Source organism: Anthonomus grandis, chromosome 3 (assembly GCF_022605725.1).
Source record: "Anthonomus grandis grandis chromosome 3, icAntGran1.3, whole genome shotgun sequence".
Classification (NCBI taxonomy): domain Eukaryota; kingdom Metazoa; phylum Arthropoda; class Insecta; order Coleoptera; family Curculionidae; genus Anthonomus; species Anthonomus grandis.
In genome coordinates this window covers 44,831,657-44,853,297 of record NC_065548.1, presented here as the reverse complement: position 1 = coordinate 44,853,297, position 21,641 = coordinate 44,831,657, and the positions used below count along the sequence as shown (strand labels likewise).

General features: G+C 32.1%; 2 protein-coding genes across 3 annotated transcripts in view; one reads left to right on the top strand and one right to left on the bottom strand.

Annotated features, from left to right (window-relative positions):
* Positions 1–8,625, bottom strand: part of LOC126733735 (UDP-glycosyltransferase UGT5-like) — a 29,989-nt gene extending 21,364 nt beyond the window's left edge. The window contains exon 1 of the mRNA XM_050437120.1: positions 8,303–8,625. Within this exon, the coding sequence (XP_050293077.1) occupies positions 8,303–8,552 (250 nt within the window). The 5' untranslated portion in view covers positions 8,553–8,625. The remainder of the gene's footprint in view (positions 1–8,302) is intronic.
* A 9,012-nt stretch (positions 8,626–17,637) lies between these two features.
* On the top strand, positions 17,638–21,318 carry LOC126734504 (piggyBac transposable element-derived protein 4-like). 2 transcript variants are annotated; one of them, XM_050438163.1, is made up of 4 exons: positions 17,638–18,252; positions 19,442–19,790; positions 19,850–20,234; positions 20,307–21,318. In XM_050438163.1, exons 3-4 carry the CDS (start codon positions 19,964–19,966, stop codon positions 21,239–21,241), a joined length of 1,206 nt encoding a protein of 401 aa, XP_050294120.1. In that variant the 5' UTR covers positions 17,638–18,252; positions 19,442–19,790; positions 19,850–19,963; the 3' UTR covers positions 21,242–21,318. The 2 variants fall into 2 exon arrangements, with proteins under 2 accessions (XP_050294120.1, XP_050294119.1); XM_050438162.1 differs by having other exon boundaries at positions 19,850–21,318.
* Positions 21,319–21,641: the final 323 nt, after the last annotated feature.

Sequence of the window (21,641 nt, the reverse complement as noted above, 5' to 3'; positions counted from 1 at the left end):
GTTGCTACCAATAATGATACTATTTGCAATAATACACTCCTGATAAACCAAGATGGTGTGCCAGACAAGAATTATGAGCTATCAAGTTATCTTATTAATGCAAATAACTTGGATACCTCCTATGAAAATTATGGTGGTATCTTCTAACGTGGCTATTCTTCAAGATACTGAAAATTACATAGATGTAAGTTTTGAAGTTTTACATTTTAAGTAGTAAGATAAAGTAAGATAAGTAATTAAAAGCGTAAAAACTTGTTTCGATTTTAATGTTCTCTTGCAGGAATCTGAAAACATTAATGAAGCATCTGATCAAACTGATGAAGAGATTCCACGGCCTGAAAGACAGATTATTACTACCTCTTCAGATTCATAAGAGGATTACCCTTTAGCGGTAATACGCAAAAAGGAAAAGCTACGAAGTGTTAAGGAAAATGTTGAAAGGAGGGCAAAGAAAGGAAGAAAGAGGTTTATCCAGAGCAAACTTTTAAACTACGAAAAAAATTAAAGGACTCTAACTTGCCACATTATTTTGAAGTCTTTATATCATATTAATAGTTATTTGTTCTAATTCTTTGGATAACTGAACTTTTTAAAATTTTTTGGGATTTAGGATCTTATGATGTTCAAACAGCATTTTTAGCAGCAACAGTTCAAGTTAATGAAATAAAAAGAAAACGAGTTCCTAACAGTCTGAAAAGAGGTTACACAAGAGTTTATAAATTAGGAAATGAGAATGTATGTCGAGAAATGTTCATTAAAACATATCAAATCTCAATAAAAAAAATTCATACTGCAGTAAGAAAAATTAAATAATGATTGCATTAAAGATAAAAGGGGCAAGAAATCAGGAGGTTTAAATAAAATATCCGAAATTACTAAGGATGCTGTTCTTGGTCACATAGTTATGTTCCCAACCTACATATCGCATTACACTAGGGAAAAATCAGATGCAAATTACTTAAACCCTGATCTTTCAGTTCTAAAAATGCATTCACTATACTTGTCTGAAAATAACCATTTTGTTAGTTTAAGTACCTACAAAAAAATATTTTATGAAAATTTCAATTTAAGAAGAAAGCCTCCAATAAAAGATACTTGCAATGTATGTGATAGCCAGCAAGTAAAACTACAAAACCAAAAAAGTGAGACTTTGAAACAAGAATTAAATCTCGAACACATTGCTCATTTAAATAAAGCTAAAGAAGCACGTGAGGCAATGAAGGTAGATTTCGCTACAGCAAATGCGACCCATGACGTTATTAGTTACGACATGCAAAAAGTACTTAGCTTACCGAAGCTGCCGACAAATATAACATACTACAAACGACAGCTCTCTCTGTACAATGAAGGAATACATAGTGCGTCAACAAATTTGCCTTACTGTTTTATCTGGAAAGAAGGAATCGCTGGTCGAGGAGCACAAGAGGTTTGATCATGCATAAAATACTTTATTGAAAATTATCTAGATCCAAATATTGAAGAACTCATTATGTGGTCCGCTTCATGCGGTGGGCAGAATCGTAATATTAAAATAATTCTTCTTTTAAAGGCTGTCCTTAGTAGACATAAGAGTCTTAAAAAATATATATTTTAAATACCTAATCACTGAATACAGCTTTTTAGCAAATGATCCTGATTTTGGAGAAATCGAACGAGCTATGAAGCACCAATTACGTGTCTATGCCTTAGATGATTTTAAATCAATTATTTTATCAAGCAAGAAAAATAATAAGTTTATTGTAACTGAAATGGACACCCACCACTTTTTCCCTATTGAGGATGTTGAGAAGGCCATTTCAAACAGAAAGGTATTTTAAACAGGTGAAAAGGTTGATTGGCTAAATGCTAGAATAATCTAAATCGAAAAAGAAAATCCTTATAGCATCTTTTTTACGTCAACACTCGCACGTCGAAGTCGATTACAGGGAGCTAAAAATGGACAAAAGATCTAAAGGTATTAAACTCAAAACTTTAAATGGAGATTTTAGAGCAAAACTAAAAACATTATATCCAGAGGGAAAACCGATTTCCGAAAAAAAGGCAGCGGATATCCAAAGCTTCATGATTTTAGTTCCCGAAGCGTGTAAGAACTTTTATAACACCAAACTGCAAACAGCAAATTTTAAAGAAGACTTGGAAGGATTTGGACCTGAAATTGACTTTGAATTTGAAGAAAATTAAATTCTTTTTAATATAAATAAAAAAAGTTTTAAAACAAAAGTTCTGCTAAAGCTCTAATTAAAATTTTTGTCTATAATTGCTTTTTATTTTACCTTATAATCATAATTTGTATCATACAATATGGAACCAACAGACAACTATAACAGATTATTGAATTTCCAGTTTTTCAAAAAGGAACCAAAGACTGTCAAAAATAACATTTTTGACCTTGATCCTATGAAATTTTTATAAAATTCAATAATCCTCTTTATTTTACCTCTTATATAGAATATTTTTTTTAAACATCATTACAAAATTTTTACAATACAATTTCCGGGACAGCTTGAAAATATTAAATTGAATTTTCTCCAAACGAGGAAATGTCGCTTGGTGCTCTTTAGATAAGCGGTATCCAGTTAAAGTTGTGTCTCGGTATGACGATTCATAGGGATAAAGATAGTATCAGATTAGATCAGAGTGCGTATATTAACCAGTTACTAAAAAACTTTAATATGGAGGAGAGCAATGTTGTCAGCACGCCAATAGATAATTTTGATTTTGCAGAAAGTAATTGTTTAGAAGAAGATGAAAATCCTTTGTACCAAAAATTAATTTAGTTTTGGTACAAAAATTAATTATTTTTAGTTTAGTTTAGTACCAAAAATTAATTTTAGTCTAATGTTTTTAGCGGTTTTAACAAGATTGCATACAGTGTAAGTTTTTAAGCCAATTCAACAAGGGTCATAATGATTATCACTGGAAGTGTGCTTAAAAGATATTAAGGTACTTCAAGGGGACTAAAGATATTTGTTTGACTTATAAAAGGGATGATCTGGATTTAACGGTAATGATGATTGGGCCTCAAACAAGTTAAATAGGATATCTTACACGGGATTTATTTTTAATTTTTCGGGGGATGCGATTTCTTGGAAAAATTTTAAACAAAAATCAGTGGCACTTTCTAGCACTAAAGCAAAGTATGTAGCTGTAGGGGAGGCCAATAAGGAATCTTACTCTCTACTTACGAAATCTGTTGTCAGAAATTTAACGAAGACTGGATTCTGTTGTTTTATTTAATGACAATCAAGGGGCTCATAAATTATATATAAATCCAGTATTCAATGAAAAAACTATTGATATCCGTCACCATTTCATCAGAGAGGCTGTTCAGAATAATGTTATTCAAATTTAAATATATTTTACTTAAAATTGTACAGTATTATTACAAAGTTAGTGTTTGTGCCCTAAGTCACAAGTGACTTGTCGGGACACAGAATTTCAGAATACAATTATAATTTAACAATAAATTTGAGAGCTTGTTATAAAAACCAAATTAAATTAACTTAGATTAAATTTGTAAAATTAATTCAGTCTTCTATTCAATAAATAATATTTGCAAATATACCAGTAATTATAACATTTGTTTACGTTAGAAAAGGTAGCTTTAACAAAACATTTTTATAGTTACACCTGATCAATTCGTTTATGCGTATATTTAACAGTTTTTTTCTTATAGCCTAAAAATCGTGTGATATAAAATTAAAGATTCTTGGCTCCTCATAAGAAATATGACATTGACAAATTTTAAAATTAAACTTAGTCAAAAAAACATGTTCTCTCGTAACAGATCTAGTAATATTAAGGCGTTGGGGTAGAATCTTATAAATGTTTTTATTCTTTATAAAGTTAAGGCTGCTCTTCAGGTAAAGTTCTCTTACAGTGAGAGCACCACTTTCCAAAAACAAATTAACTGTTGGGTATCTTTTTGGTTTTTTATTTATTATGTTTAGTATATATTTTTGAGTGATAACCAGGTTTGATAACATTGTGCTATAGGCATTACCCCAAATTCTTATACCATAATTTAGAATGGATTCAACCAGAGCCTGATAGACCAGCTCCAACAGTTCCATCTGTAAATACTTTAAGTACAGATGAAATGTTGGCCGACATCCTTACTAAAGGGTTAAAAAGTGTAAAAAATTCTGTTGCGGGGGTGTTGTGAAGTATCAAAAAAAGGGATGATTTTAATATATGTAGCGCCATCTTTATATTAACTCTGATAATACATATTGATGTATGGCGGGTTGCCAATTACGTAGAGTACGTTCTTAACCTTAAAAATAAAGTAGTCAGTCCTTGCTATTAAACAAATCGTTGGTCATCCTTCACCCAGTCAACACGTGGTCGTTCATTTTCCTTTCCTATCCTTTAGATTCCTTTCCTAAACCCTTTCCTACTCCTTGCCGTTTTCTATAACGTGCATTTAAGTATTAAATTTTGTGAAAGTTATCGATTCGGGAAACAGGGTACATACCCGACGGTTTTCGAATCTCCAAATCGTGCTGGCAGATTGCCTAGTAGCAGAGCCAATAACCTAGCAAGCAAGCAAGCAAGCAAATAAGCGTTGTATCATTCCATCATTTGCCCCAAAAAACCAACAAAATAGCCCCGAATAGAAAGGTAACACCTATGGAAGGCGGTGGTCCCATCGCTTTAGTTTTGCGGCCAATCACTAGATGACTTCGATGAATCAATTATTTTTACTTGTTTACGTTAGATAGCGCCATGATGTCGGTCGATATGAGTGTTCGGGATTTTCCCACATATCCTACCATACTTTTGTGGTTTTTCCCCAGATTCTTTCTAGTCTGTATTCTGTATTGAATATTCTGCGTTTGTTGATTTATCTATTGTGTATTTATCAGATAATGGATAATTTAAAACCTTCAAAGCAAAAATGTTGTGTACCTATGTGCGACAACAAATTTGGTAACCGATTTCCATTTCCAAAAGAAGCGAAAAAAATTAAACAGTGGTTAAAAGAAGTTAATAATCCTTCCCTACATAACTTGAGTCTTGAGGATATTTATAAAACCACAGATTTAACTAGCTAACGCAATTGCGTTGTGTATATCTATTAAACCTATATATTAGATCAGCCGGCCCCAATAGCGCGGTGGGTATATATATACACCTGCTTGGAAATCGTGTGACCTTGAACTTGTCATCGGCGTTTGTGAGCGTCCGGTGTAGTTTTAAGTTAAAAATTATGTTAATTCATAATAATAATAGGTTCCTTATACTGAACCACGTGGTTAAATATACCAAGTGCAAGGCTAAAAAAGGACGTTGGGCATTTAAAAATAGGCGTAAATTATTTAAAAACGAACACCAATGGTGCATTGCAATTTTTTATTGAACAACCACTAATTTTTCAAAAAATAAAATGTTTGTAGGAAAAGTTTTCAATGCAAGAAAAATGAAAAATAGGCCCTATTCGGTTTATTTTTGTTATCTTCTTTGCTAATATCTCATAAAATATAACAATTGACATAATGTTTTTAATCTTACGTTTCTATTTCACTTATTTAGGTCTTATATTTTTTAGTACGCCAGGTATTAAAAATACTTCATCAGCTAGTTAAGACATTACTAAACCAACTACTTAAATATCTATAAATATAAAACCTACCAACTACTGCAATAAAAGATTTATAGTTTTAGATAATGCACAATAATCAATATGCTCTTAGATACATTATTACTTTAAATAAAATAATAATCTAAATAACCTAACTAAATGATTAATCTAAGAATATAAGTACTTTATATTGAATCTTTGAGTAATCACAATAAATTAATTAAATATCTAAGTTTTTAATTCAAGACCAGTTTAGAATTACTTTGATATTTCTGTTCAGCACTTTTCAGCATCATTCAGGACCTTATAGATCTAATAAATAATAATAATCTAGTAAATTGTAAAAATCAATGTCAATCTAAGAAATTAATTTAGGTACGAAGTAGTAGTGATTGGATCAATGGATAAATACTGCAAATCATAAAGGACACGATGATGCTATGTACAAAATACAAATAAAAAATCCTAATAATATACAAATTGAGCATGAGTTTAAAATATTCAAAAACATGATTAATATTAAAATAAAATCTCCAAACAATAATAATGTTAAAGGCTTTGAATGCTGTCATAAATTATTATATAATTTCCCTTATCTTCTCTCCCTATATTTTGTTTCATACCGTGATTCTTTTCTCGTTTCCCATTGGATGTGTTCTTTCTTTTCAATAAAATAATTGAAATTTAAAAAAAATTAAATTGTTATTATTTTTTATGGCCTCAACAGAATTCATAACGTATTATTTTTTGGTTTTTTAGATACCAATAAACATGTTATTATTATTATTACTAAACAATACCTAATAATTACAGCAATAAAATATTTTTTTATATAATTTAACAGTGGCATGTCATGAGTTTTGAGGGAGAAGCACTACATGACACCAAATGACTTGTATGTACATAAGTGTCTACCAAAAATTGCGTGAAAATTGGTCTACATTAAAAAATATTAATAGCTGGAATAACGATATATCAAGAAGAAAAAAATGGAAAGTGGTACGTTTTGCATAGAAGCGTACTTGCATGTGAAGTAGTTTTTACTTTTTTTCACATACAGGATGTAAGTTATGACAGTGACCTAAAAAGCGATATTTTTCGTTTTCACCCAGTATTAATTATAACCAAAATGAGGTACAATGTACATAAGGTAAGGTTCTTAAAATAATCAAAATTTTTCAAACGGTTTGTCGTTGCGTACAAGTTAAATAAGTTGACGTGCCTTTTAAGGAAATTTATTTCAATACTCCTAATCGAAATAATATTTAGCAATTAATCGAAAATGTTCAGTATGTAGCCTCTCCTCCTCTATGTATGTCACAAATCATCGCAAGTACAGATATTTCTTTTAGGGTAATCTGTATCGTATATGGCCTTTATACAGTTGTTATACATTTGAACATTAAAGACTAATATTAAGCCCTCAGTTTCTAGACTTTTATAAATTTCATTAAAGTTAGGCAAATTTGCACCAAATTTGCAGATCTATTTAAAATCTACGGTGTAGCAACATAGTCGACCTTGAAATATTTTATTACTGACCGCTATGTTAAAAAAATTGTGTATTTATTTAATTTTCTCTAGATTACAACCCAAAGATTTTGTTTTAATATTATTTGTTAATTTGATCAATGCAATTTCTAAGCAATATTATTTAATGCAATATTACGGGTTAAGTATTTTAAATTTAACCCTTTGCAATGGCCTAAACTAAAAAATATAATAAATTGTGGGTGACCAATGACTGAATCCAGAAAGAGGTACATTTTAAGTAAAATGAAGATAGATGAATATCAAAATGCGCATGAATAATTATTATTTTATAGTAATATAGGTAGATTTCTCATGATTATTTTCTTCAATTTAGTAATAGGTAGATATTTGCATCACTAAGAATCTTTTTGCTTATTCTCTTTTTATCTGAAATAAAAATATTTTTGTAATTTAAATTTTGAAATTTTGAGAAAATAGTCAATTGGACGTAGTCCTGCGCCAATTCTTATATACCGAAAATGAGTAAGCTACAATCATGAAATGGATCTTTGAATACCACAAAAAGGGATTCACTAGGACGAAGGCTAGGGCTCACCCATTTAAAGATAAATGTCCAGGACACATGGATGGTACAAATCATTTCTGAAAAAACATCCAGAACTTATTTCGCGAATAGCTGAATTTTTTACAAAAGCTCTTATAAATATTTCCCTTACTGATTTAAAGAAATGGTTCAGGGAAAAAGAGAATTATGTAAAAGAAAAGGACTATTTTGATAACCTGAATGATCCATCCAGAACGTTTAATGGAGATAACATAATTTTAATGCCCAAAAAATTGAAGACTTGCAACAAGAGGCACTTGCCACTGTCTATGAGTTTACTTCATACAAAATCGAATTTAACTAAATAAAATAACTACGAGACAATTATAATGAACAAGTGTAGTGTAATACTCTTTTAATGATGACCTTAAGTGGTCATAATTTATTTGAATGAAATAAAATGGCAATTAATTTTTTTTACTTGAATAATTGACTTTAAAAACACAGTTTTAATAATTAAACTTTTAAATTCGTTCATTATAACGCCATTATAAAGTATTATACATATTTCATTATAAAGATATTTTAAAAGGGATTTTTGAAAAGGTTTTTCCTATATAATTATAGTTTGCTATAAGGCAGGCATTAAGTGTATATCTTATACTATTGAACCAACTTACTAGCAAATTGTTCTGCAACTCCATCCAGTACAATATCTGTGTATTTTCCTCCCTTAGGAACATCTTTCATCTCATAAGGGCTAATCATAGTAACGTCATGGCCTGCCTTCACCAATCCTTTCATTAATTTTGAAGCCAGGATATAATGGCTCTGCCCAGGCATGGGAAAAGCACCTAAAATTCTCGCACATTCCGTTGTTTTCACTAAACAAACTGTAAACAATCCTATTAAAATAAATTGAAGCCTCATATTGTTGATGTTGTTCAGCCGGCGCGTCGGATTCGACTGAAGGTTACCACCAAATCTACGGCGACTGAATAAATATTGATGGCCACTCATTTTAAGAGCTTTATTATTCTATAATTAGAAGTTATCTTCACAAAGTGTCTGTTATTTATCAGTTGTACCTACATATGTCAAGTGTGAGAAACATTGTCTGATATGTAAATTGTATGTAAATTGTTCGATTACCAATATGATTATTATTGTAAAGTACGAGTACGAATTGAATAAGTCTTAGAAAGAATGAGTAAAATATTATTAATTTTCAGCAATACACAATGCACTGCTCCGCAAATTTTTTTACATTTCATTAGAATTAAATAACTTGAAAGCTAAAACTTTGTAAACATTGGTAGAACAAGTTACCTCTTTTTGTTAAAGATTATTCTTTTTATAAGTATAAGAAATATATTAAAAATAGGCTTATACAGTCACAGTATGATGCCTAATCAATAAATATCTATTGGCTTGCATGTGAAGTGGGTTCTTTCCAGTCTCTTTAGATTCAGGTTGTGTCATATTCATATAGCTGTACTGGTTTAAGTCTACACTTACATTTTCGTTTTGTATTTAATAAGATATACCTGTATCATATAATATTATATTTATATATATTAGATGTGTTTCCTGTCCTACGCTTTCCCGATTCAATCCTCGCCTGCTCTTGCCCTCTGTACATAAATGTAAATAAATTATTCTCTTTTTAAACCAAGCTCTCATAAATTAAAAAGAATTGTAAGAAATATCTTTAGATAATGTTTTTTTTGCTTTGTTTAATGTTTTTTTTAAAGAAATATATCACTTAAAAGTGCCTCTTGCAGATGGACTTTATAATTTCAGTCAACAGCTTCATCTTTGCTACATATACAATAAACTTTAATCTCGTTGTCAATATGTCAAAGATTTGGAGTATCAGTAACTTTAACCTCATCTAAAGAGAAGAGATTAAAGTAAGTCTAATATTCCTCACAATATAGGAAACAATATTCCAGATGACAAACTTCCAAAAACGCGTGTGCCCTTCATCAAAAGTGAGAAAGACAAGCTATAAATGTATCCGCTGCACAAAAGCAATTTGCTTAGAGTATAGTAAAAAGGTTTGCAAAGTTTTTGTACAAAGGTTGCCTGTCTTGATATATAATATAAACATTACCCCCCTATAATCAAGTTAATAATCAACACTGTAAGTTTTTTGATGTCGTTTATTTGTAATAAATCTTAAAATATAAGATTGGAAATCTTAATATACAATCTTAATATATGGAGATGGCTTAAATTAAAAAATCAGTACAATATATCTGAGATAGTTTCGATGAACAGAAAGTCCAAATAAAAAATATGACTGATGATATCAAATGTATGAAGCAGGAAAACATGGCTTTAAAGCAGAAGGTCGAGTCTTTTGAAGCGAGATTGAATTTCCAGGAAGAGAGATAAAAGGAAAACAACGTGATTATTACTGGGGTTTCACAATAAGAGCAAACAAATACCACAAATAGTTACACAAATCCTGAGCTCTATTAATATGGAACTGCCAGCCAAAAGTGTAATAGAAAGTCATCGTCTAGGAAAAAATGTAAACGCTCCTATTATGATGCGACTAAACGATCGGAATATTAAGATTAAAATCATAAAGAGAAGCAGAGAACTAAGGAGAATCAGTCCAAGCAGCTGCAACCTTCAAGGTCAATTCAAAAGTTAGTTTAATAAAGACCTAACATTACAAAAACAAACGCTATTTAAAGGGGCTAGAGAACTAAAGAAAAATAAAAACCTCCACTCAGCATACACTTACAACGGCAAGATCTATATCAAGAAAAAAAGTACTGATAGACCCATTTGGGTAAGATCAGAGACAGATTTGCAGCGAATTTAAAATTGCATAGACACTTTAACACTTTCATAGTCAAAGACCTTGGTATGTTTCAGACCTGTTCCAAAGTGAATCTGAATTATTGGATGAATTAAACGACCAAAGTGATTATGTAGCTCAGTTTTTAGATTTTAGTCATTTATCTAGGGAAATAAATGTAAACTGAAAACTATTAAATATTTTACAACTCAACATAAGAAGTTTAAAACATAATTTTTGATGAAATCCTTTAACTTATAGAAAATGTTGACCTTTCATATTGTGATATTTTGGTTTTTACAGAAACTTTTAATATTGAGAATACCAATTGCTATCATATTCCTGGTTACAACCTATTTTACAATAAAGGTAATTATAATAAAAATGATGGTGTTTTAGTATACATAAGGTCTAATATTGACGTTACTTTTTTAACACATAAATTGCCAATTTCTGGAGCAACCCTCAGCCGATTTGTTTTTTCCATTGATCGTATTACTTTTGGTCTCACTGCGGTTTATAAACCGCCTCCAATTCCAATAAATTCTTTTATTGATGATTTAGAAAACTTCTTTTCAATAAATGCAAGGTAATATTGTGAAATTTTTACTGGGGATATTAACTTAAACTTATTTAATACAAACGATAGGGAAAAAGCAATCGTAAATAGGTATATATCATCACCAAATTCTTTTGCGTTACAACAATTTATTGGTATTCCAACTAGGGTGACAAATGAGACCGAAACTTGCATTGACCATTTTTTTGCAAAATTTAAGAGTGACCTATCGGCTAAGTCATTTATCCTAAATACAGACATAACAGATCACTTTCCGATCAAGCTACAAATTGACTCGCAAGTGAAGCAAATTCAAAACACGTAAATACGTATCAAATAATAGATTATGACAAATTTCTTAATTTAATCAAAAACGAATTTTGGGTGGACTTCACAGCAAAGTTTATAGACATTCTAAACTTGTGTAAAATTGAAAGATCTAACAAACATAAGGCAAGAAAGATAAAAGAATGGATATCCACGGAGCTAATAATTGCTATTCGGAAGAGGGACAAACTAAAAAAGAAATTGGCTAAAGACTTTAGTGCACAACTGAATAATGAGTATAAACAGTTTAGAAATTACGTGAACGATCTAATAAAAAAAACCAAATTTGAATATTATAAGAATCAAATTTCGCAAAATAGTAAAAATATTTAAAAAATCTATCAAATCATAAAGGATGCGACAAAGACAAAAGCAGACAGGAAGATGGAAGCAAGCATAGTGAACGCCAATGGCAAGACATTATTATTACCGACATCCTAGAACCATCGAATAATTCAATATATTTAACACCGGTAAACACAAATGAATTAATTAAACATGTTTCGATACTAAAAAGTAGTGCTACATCAGGAATAGATTAAATTCCAATGCGAGCAATAAAAATAGCAAATAACTGTATAGCAAAGCCTTTGAGCCATATCGTAAACCTTATTTTCACAAACGGCTCAATACCAAAATAATTTAAACAGTCGATTGTCACGCCAATATATAAGAAAGGCGCCAGAGCAAAAATTGAGAATTATCACCCAATCAGCCTAATAAACAGAAAAATGCATTAAAGATCGTTTTTGAATTTAATTGGAGTTTTATCAGATAATCAATTTGGCTTTTCAGAGGGTATCAGTACAGCATATGCTATATATAAAGTAACATCAGAAGTCACTAAAAACCTAAACAACGGTAAAAAATGTATAGTTGTTTTTATTGATCTTGCTAAGGCCTTGATACTGTTCCTCACAATATCCTTCTAGATACGTTAGAGCATTATGGGGTTAGAGGTCCAGCAAAAAAGGAACTCCAAAGTTACTTTGAAGAGAGAGAACAATACGTCAAACTAAATGGTACCCTCAGCGATCCAGAGATAATAAACATAGGTGAGCCACAAGGTACAATACTGGGACCAACTCTATTTGTTATATATATAAACTCTTTGTTTAAACTAAAAATATCTGGCCAAATAGTCAGCTTTGCAGATGATATGACGTTAATATTTAGAGGCAATACATGGGAAGAAGTAAAAAATACTTTGCGTGTGGGTTTTGGGCAGGTAAGAGATTAGTTATGTACCCAGAAACTCACGATTAACATGGAAAAAACAAATTATATAACTTTTTCCTTATGTAATAAGAGCAGACCACTTTTTACTAGTATCACTGTCAACACTACAAGAAACGAAGTAATCACAGAAACAAACAAAACAAAATATCTTGGAATTATAGTTGACCAGTACTTAAAATGGAGTGATCATATTTATTATCTTTGTGGTAAATTCCAAAACTTATACAAAAATTTTCGAAACAACGTTTTTCGAGAAATACTGGGCAACAAATTGTGTTTGCTTGTGTATAAATCTTTAGTGGAGTCTCTTCTTATTGCATAATAGTATAGGATGGTACTTACAAGTCTACTCTTCAACCGTTAAAAGTTGTCCAAAATTACATTCTTAAAGTAATTTATAAGAAAAATAGACTTTACTCAACTGAGCTACTGTACAACTCTAATATTAGCGATATAAATCATCTTTATATAGAAAAAGTATGTTCTTTTCTACATAGTACTGATATTTTAAAAAAACAAATCACGCATTCCCAAGGTACCAAGTGTAATATGCATAACAATCTTACTTTGCCACAGAATCATAAGCAAATTAACCTTCATTTTATAGATTATTTAGGAGCAAAAGTTTATAACTTAATCCCCTCCTTAAATCCCTGATATTAAGAATATAACTGGGATCATTTATTTATCCCAGATACCTCCGATATCAAAAGGATTAAGCTCTGTGGTCTGTGGGGGGGCCTTTTCGGTGCCCTTAAGTGACCTGAAATGTAGAGTATCTCCTAGGAATTTTCGGGTGCTGCGAGCAGTTGCCAGTAGTACTGCCTTTTGCATGTGCTTATATATATGTTCGCCAGTTCCTAGTTGTTGTAAGGTATTCCAGTAGACTCTTTGGTATTACACCCGTTGTCGATATAACAATTGGGATGGTCTGAACATTATCCATTCTCCATTGCCTTCCGATTTGAATTTCTAGATCTCTGTATTTGGCGATTTTCTCAGTGTGTTTCTCTTGCAGATTATTGTTGTTCGGTATGGCTACGTCAATTAGAGTTGTTTTCCTGGAAATTTTATCTATTAAAATAAGATCTGGTCTATTATGCCTTACATGTTGATCGGTAAGTACACTGCGGTCCCAATATAACTTATATCGGTCATTTTCCACTACGGGTTCTGGAGTATATTGATAATACGGAACCTTCTCTGTTGTAATAAGTTTCTACTTCATTGCCAGCTCTTGATGTAAAATTTTCCCAGCTGAGTCGTGCCGTTCTTTGTATTCTGTCGCTGCAAAGGCCTGACATCCTCCTGTTATGTGTTGGATTGTCTCTGATGTTTGGCATCCATACCGGCATTTGTCGTTTTGTACGGACGGATCTCTGACGATGTGCTTGAGATAATTTCTTGTTGGTATAACCTGATTTTGGATGGCAAGTAGAAAGCCCTCGGTTTCTGGAAACATCTTGCCTGATACCAACCAATAGTTCGACGAAGCAGTGTCGACATGATTTTGGCTGATCTCATTAGGATGCCGCCCATGAAGGGGCTTCTCTATCCAGATGCGGAGTTTTTCCTGGTCCGTATGATGGTAGCTGCGCGCTTCCTCGCTCTTAAGTTGTAGAGGAGTGGAATCGTCTATTTGATTGCGCGATGCAGCGTGGAATTTTCTCCTTGCCTGTAAAAATAGGATCTTAAGTTAGTAATTTGTTTTTCAAGTTGTTTACCCAGATCTATTAATCCTCTTCCTCCAAGGTGGCGGGGAAGCATTGTTCTTTCAGTGGCACCAGTGGCATCAGAGCACAGAGGGTGGTGGTTGTGCGTTTTAGTAAGTAGGGTCCTCACTTTTCTTTGTAGCCTTTCTATGTCTGTCCTACTCCAATTAATTACCCCAAAAGAATAACTAAGAGCTGAACATGCGTAGGAGTTAAGTGCCTTAAACATATTTTTGCTGTTGAGATTTGTTCTCAAAGTTATTATTATTATTATTATTATTATTATTATTATTATTATTATATCAAATGGCTTTGACAGCGGATTGTAGTTGTATATATAAATATATATGTATATGTAGTGTAGTTTTTGGCAACTTAAATAATTATTCATTTAAAGAACTTTAAGAAAGAGCTGGAATCTAAATATGGTAAAGATAAACAAATTTCTTTAATAATATATTTTTATATAGGCATACACAAGTATTAAGTTACTTAGGTGCTTATTTTGTACTTTTATAAAAATGTATGTAACGAAATTTTTGGATTATAAATAAATGAAATGAAATAAAATACATTTTACATAGCCATTTTTCTTTTTTTTATTTCAATTTTTATATGTCCTGGTCCAATAGACCATGTTTCGAATTGTGTTTCAGTTTTCACATTACGGGTTAATTATTTCATAAAAAATGTGGTTTTTTCACGAATTATTGCATGTTTTGTACAATTTCTTAATTGTATATTAGCCAGCGGATGTCCTTTAACTCCTTTAACAATAATCTATGAAATTATAATTTTTGTGAAAAAAAATAGCAAAAAACAATTCCAATTTTTTTCTAATGCTAACGACAAAATCTTGCTTTAACTATACTGTAGTTAATATGAAAGTTATTATACATACATTGTATATATTGTAAGAATTAAGCACACAATAACAAAATATTGTCAAGTCACCGCCAGTCATCTGAAGCCAATACACTGAATCATCATTACCAACAATATTGAAATGTTATTATCGCTCATATAACATACAATTGATAAAATTGTATTTAATTTAGTATATGTGAAAAGCAACAAAAACTATTATTGAAAGTATTATGTCCAATTCTAATATCACTTGTCAGGGATTGTGCCTAACTCTTACTTATACAGTGCATGCGTAAAGTAGCGGATAAATTCAATAAAAATGAAATGAACCGTTTCTGAAAAAATGCCCGAACCGGTCGATTTTAATATTGGGTTTAGGATTTTTCTACGTGGAAATTAAATATACAGGGTGGTTAGAAAAAGATATGACGTCATCAATATGTCTTTTAAATAGAAACCACAAATTTTTAATGCAGAATCAGAAAAAACGCATTTTTTTACAAAGGATATGGTACAAATGAATAGTGGTTACATAAGCAATTTTCAACGAAAAATGATGATGAAATGTAAAATTAAAGAAATACTTATCTAAATTAAATGTTGGTATTTTGGTTTTTTAGTTTTGTGCGTTGTTGTTGTCAGTGTCAAAAAGTGAATGTATTTTGGTGCAACTATTTAAAGTATTTAGCAAGTGGTGTTAATTCTTTTTAAGAGGCGAAAGCAGTGGCATTCTGCGTTTTATTAGTAACTACACTTTATTACCTACTGTTATTATATGAAATATGAGAAAATTAACCGAACGTGGAAGAATCGAAATCGTGCATGATTGGTTTCGGAGATATGTCGCGTACTCAAAAGGAGGTGGTTCAGCTCTTTAATGCAATTCATCCTGATCGGTCGCCTATTAGGCAAAGCGTGGTAAGCAGAGTTGAAGCAAAGTTTCGTGAATTCGGGACTGTTCGGAATACTCAAAAAGCTGGTCGGGGTTCAATAACTGAAGAAGATGAGCTTAACGTTCTGTTAACGGTTTAAGACAATCCCAAAGTTACAATCACAGGTACGGCTTCTAATGTTAATTTATCCCGATCTACTGTGCAAAAGCAGTGCATAAAGTATTGAAAAAAGTTCCACCCTTATAAAATATTCTTACTTCAAGAGCTATCAGAAAATTATTTTGTTCGCCGAAATGAATTTTATGAGCAAATACAGTAATTATGTAATGACTAATGATAACAATAATTTTGTAAAACGAATAATATTTTCTGACGAAGCAACGTTTACTTTAAAGGGCCATGTGAACAGACAAAATTGTCGATACTGGGCGACTGAAAACCCTCACTGGTTCACAGAATGCGTCATACACAACACCCTCAAAAAGTCAATGTCTGATGCGCTATAGAAGGAAGAGTTTTACACAACTTTAAAATTTTTAATGATACTCTCACTGGTGAGAGTTTCTTCAAAATGATCTTATCCCCGCTTTGATAACTTTGTATCCAGATTTGGAAGAACCCGACATGCACCAACGTGATCTTTTTTTTTCAGCAACATGGAGCCTCGCCACACTATGCTTTACCCGTTCGCAAATATCTAGATGAACTTTTTCCAAATCGTTGGATACGTGGACGAGGGTTCTTAGACCAGCCAGATCACCAGATTTAACTCCCCTCGAATAATTTTTATGGGGATACTTAAAAAGTGTTTGACTTAAAAACTTGATGACGTCATATATTTCTTTAAGTCACCCTGTATATTTAATTTTCACGTAGAAAAACCCTAAACCCAATATTAAAATCGACCGGTTCGGGCATTTTTTCAGAAACGGTCCATTTGATTTTTATTTATTTTTGAATTTATCCGCTGCTTTACAGATTGTATAATAAGCTTTAAACGGCATCCACCTTCATATTCGAGCAACGCACGGATTTAAAGTTCGATGCACCCGTACGCGATTTTTGAGAAATCATTTTGTTTTTGCGCTCCAAGGTTAATAAATAGATATAATATTAGTCAGCAGATGTCTTTTAACTCCTGTCTTGAAAGTTGTTTTTTGTTTAAGCACTCGATAAGAAATATATAAGTCACCGCTGGTCATGAGAGGCAAAAAAACGCGGAATCATCATTACAAGCAATATCGAAAGGTTGTTATCGCTTATGTTTATTAATTGTACTTGATCTAGTATATGTGATAAGGTGTAAAACATATTTTATTTGTATCATTTTATTATATTATATATTTTTTTATTTTATATTTTAATATATGTATTCTCATTTAAAACAAAACTCTTTTAATGATCTATAATAATTCTATATCAATTTAATTAATTCCATAATCAATTAATAACTTGATATATTTAAAATAACGTAGATTGCTAAAGATCTCTAATATTCATTGAGTTAAGGGGACACCCAAAAATATTAATTGGCCAGTCAATCAGAAAGCAACGTTTGAGAGAAATGTGTGTAAGGTGGTGTGTTGGAAAAAGAGTTGTGTTTACTGGTTAAACCAGGCTGCTAAATTTAATAGTGGTGAATATGGGAGAAATAGTTGATCTTGAGTAGATATGTGGCTATTATGAGAAGTTTGTACAGATCTGTTTGCGCATCTTGAAGATGCCCGCACAAGTAGGTGTGAAAGCCTCTGTTCAATTAGGAACGAATGCGCAATTCCTCGAGTGCTGTCTGGTAAGACTGGGGGCCTTACCTGGGGCTCGATTGACACGAATAAACAGAAGGATATAGTAGAAATATATCCATTGTCTAATTCGTTGAGATGCTTACTGTTTAGCGGCAGTGGAGCGTCTGGGGAAGCCCTTACTATTCTAGGTGACACTAGCTAGTCGTCAAATAAAGGAAGATAACATGTTTGACATATGTATATATTGAAATGTGACATTGTGTAAATTGATGTTGACTGAGATGATGCAAGGGAATGGAAGTTCCCCGGTGAGTATATTTTATTATTGCCAAAAGTTGACAGAACAGTAAATATTGTTTTTTTTTTTATTATTTTTATGTGATGTTCGAGTTTATGTCTAACAATATAAGAAGGATGACTGTTGAGTGAATTTGCATTGTAGAGACCCATTGGCTATGAACAACTCTAGACAGGTAATAAACCACATTTTAAAGCGTATTTTACAAAGGAACAAATAGTATTATTTAAAAAAGATATCAGTGTCTAATTCTAACATCAGATATGGGATTGTGCCTAACTACCTAGCACTCACAGTGAACTGGTGAATATATTGCTCTGGTTTTTCTTCTTCTTTCGCTGCTATCCATTAATGGATGTTTGCAAGTAGGTACTTTTGACCATTTTTCCCTATCTCTGGTGGTGTGAATTAATTTTTCTGTGGTTCCTATTTCTGACCAATTTTTATTATTTCGTAGCAACGACATTCTCTTTCTGCCTAAACCCCTTATATTATATAATTGCAAATGGTACTTTTCATTGCGTAACGCATATCCCAGGTACGCTATTTTCCTGCGTTTTATCGGGCCCAGAAATTCGCGTTCTCTTCCTATCGCCCTTAAAATTTCCTAGTTGGTTTTTCTTGCTATTCATGGGACTTCGATAGATCCACATTCCTAATCCTTCCAGCCTTGCTAACCTTTAATGTCTAGGCTTCAATACCATACATCGGTACGGATAAATTATTTGTATGGTTAAACATTGAAAAATAAGGGGATTGTTTTTTTCGCACATCATTGTGGAAATGGCTTCTAAGAAAGGAGATTCGACTCACTCACATACAAACACTTTCGGCTGAACTACTTATAGCTTTAACGTTACAGCAATCTGGTAAACCAGGTATATTTGGGCTATTTTAGGCCTGAAAATTATGAATCCAGCAAATGAGTAAGGCATGTTGAAACTATTAACCCTTTGCGGTCGTTGTCATGTCTGACATGACACCAGGCGTAGTCGTTCACGTTTACACAAAACTTTGCTTTGAGATCGTTTGTCATGCCCTACATGACAAGGCAAAAAGCCGATTCTACTCGTTGTCATGTCTCTCATGACACATTTTCAAAGTCGATTTACTCGTTATTCATTTATACCATGACAAAACCGATAACAAATTTAAATTCCGCGGGAAATTTTATTTAGGAATACACATGCTTTTTTATGCAAGTCGTGACTTATTTGGCAACCTTGCGATTTTTTTGTTGAGTGCCGGTCGCGACAAATACAGGTGCATTCTTATTTAGTCTTATTTGAGTATTTGAGAGTTAGGTATGCAGATTTTGTTTGTGTTTTTTTAATATTTTGTAAGATTCGGATGTTTGTTTATAGTTATAATTATGGCGAAAAGAGCATTAACGGACACGGAGTTAGAGGAACTATTATACGTAGACGAGGAGGAGTTTGACTTGGATCAGTTTAGTTCAGAGAGTGACGAATGGGAGGATATAGATCAAAATCTCAGTGAAAATGATTCTGACGAAGAGTCTGAGGAACGTGTTTATAACTTAAATTTATGGAGGCCATGGACAGCAAATGAACCAAGATTTAAAATATTCCCTTTCTTAGAAGATGTTGGATACCATCCACCACGAAATAACCAGCCAGTGTCCGAACTAGATTTTTTTCAGTTATTTTTTACGGACGAACTTATACAAGCAATTGTGGATGAAACAAATAGGTATGTATTTAATTGTATTATATTTCAAGCAAAAGAAAAATGTGTAAATATATTTTTAGATATGCTGCAGAAAAAATTTTAATAAACACGCCGCTCACAAAAAGGTCAGTTTGGAAGTCTTGGAAACCAGTCACATTAGAAGAATTTATGCATTTTTGGTTGTTTTACTTAATATGGCCTTAAATCCAAAGACCGAACTATCTGACTATTTTTCTAATAACTGGATCGACCATCAACCCTTTTTCAAAGATATTTTTTCGAGGGACAGATTCATGCAAATTTTTTGGAATCTTCACGTTTCTCCACCCGAAGAAGAGCAGATGGGAGTGAAGAGTCGTAGCGCCAAAGTGAAAAATGTGTTATGGTATCTGGAAACACAATTCAAGAAGTTTTATACTTCAGATAAGAATATTTCTGTAGACGAAAGTACTATTGGTTTTAAAGGCAAAGTATCCTTTAAAGTTTATAATAAAGCCAAACCTACAAAATGGGGAATAAAAGTATATGTGCTTGCAGATTCAAAAAATGGTTACATATTTACGATGGAGCCATATTTGGGAATTCAAACAACCCAGGGATTGATACGCCCAGATTTACCAGCAACCGCCCGCATAGTAGTTCATTTGGTGCAAAAACTTCTTAATTCTGGAACTGGTTCGGGAGGTTACCATATATTTATAGATAGATATTATTCAAGCCCTTTGTTAGCACGCGAGTTACATAAAATAAACATACATGTAGCGGGTACTGTAATGGCTAATCGACAAGGAATTCCGACAGAATTAACTACCGCATATACAAGAAAATTTAAAAAAGGCGAGATATCTTCCAGACATGACAATTCTATATCAGTACTGGCATGGAAAGATAAAAGAGTTGTTCTTATGTTATCTAGTGTATATGACAACTCAGTACAAAATATAACCAGGCGAACGAAGACCGCTGAAGGGCGTTGGATTGAAGAAGTCATAGAAAAACCTACAGTTATATATGAGTATAACAAATTTATGGGAGAGGTTGACGTTGCTGATCATTATGCAGCAAGCTACCAATTTTTGCGAAAAACAAGTAAATGGTGGCGAAAAGTATTTTTCTGGTTATTAGATGTGTCGATAAATAATGCCTTTATATTACAAAAAATAGCAACAAATAATCAGCAACTTCGATCGAGGAATTTCAGGAAAAAATTAGTTATTCAATTAGTTGGAAACTACAGAAATACATCCAGACGTCGATCAGCTTATGGTGCCGAGGATATTTCTCGTCTAAATAATAGGTTCCATGCCATTTATGCAAGAAAAAATAATTCCGATTGCAAAGTTTGCAGTGATCAATCAAAAAAAGGTGGCCGAAAAACTACTACCTATTATTGCAAAACATGTCAAGACCACCCTGCTTTGCATCCCGGGGAGTGCTTTGATAAATATCACACCGAGGAAAATTACAGATAAATACGTGTTCTTTTTTGTTTTTTTTTAGAATAAATATCATGCTTTCCTATAAACTATAAAATGCGTTTTATTTTTAACTTTCTTAATAAAAAAAAATGTTCTAAAAGTATATTAAAAAGCTCTCCGATAAAAAAAGAAATTTGCTGCCATTTATTACATGATATATTACAAATATTTACTAAAACTTTATTTTTTTATTTTACTCAATATATCTTTTATACTTTCCCTAAATTTTAATTTTGTAAGGCAATTAGAATAACAAATAACAATAAATAAACCTATCAAGTCCCATAAAATATATTCGTTGCAAATTATCCTCCGAGCTGTACGGAGAATCGGCGGTAATTACCGAACGAGCGGGATGGTTGTCATGGTATAGATGACAACGATCTGTGCTCTT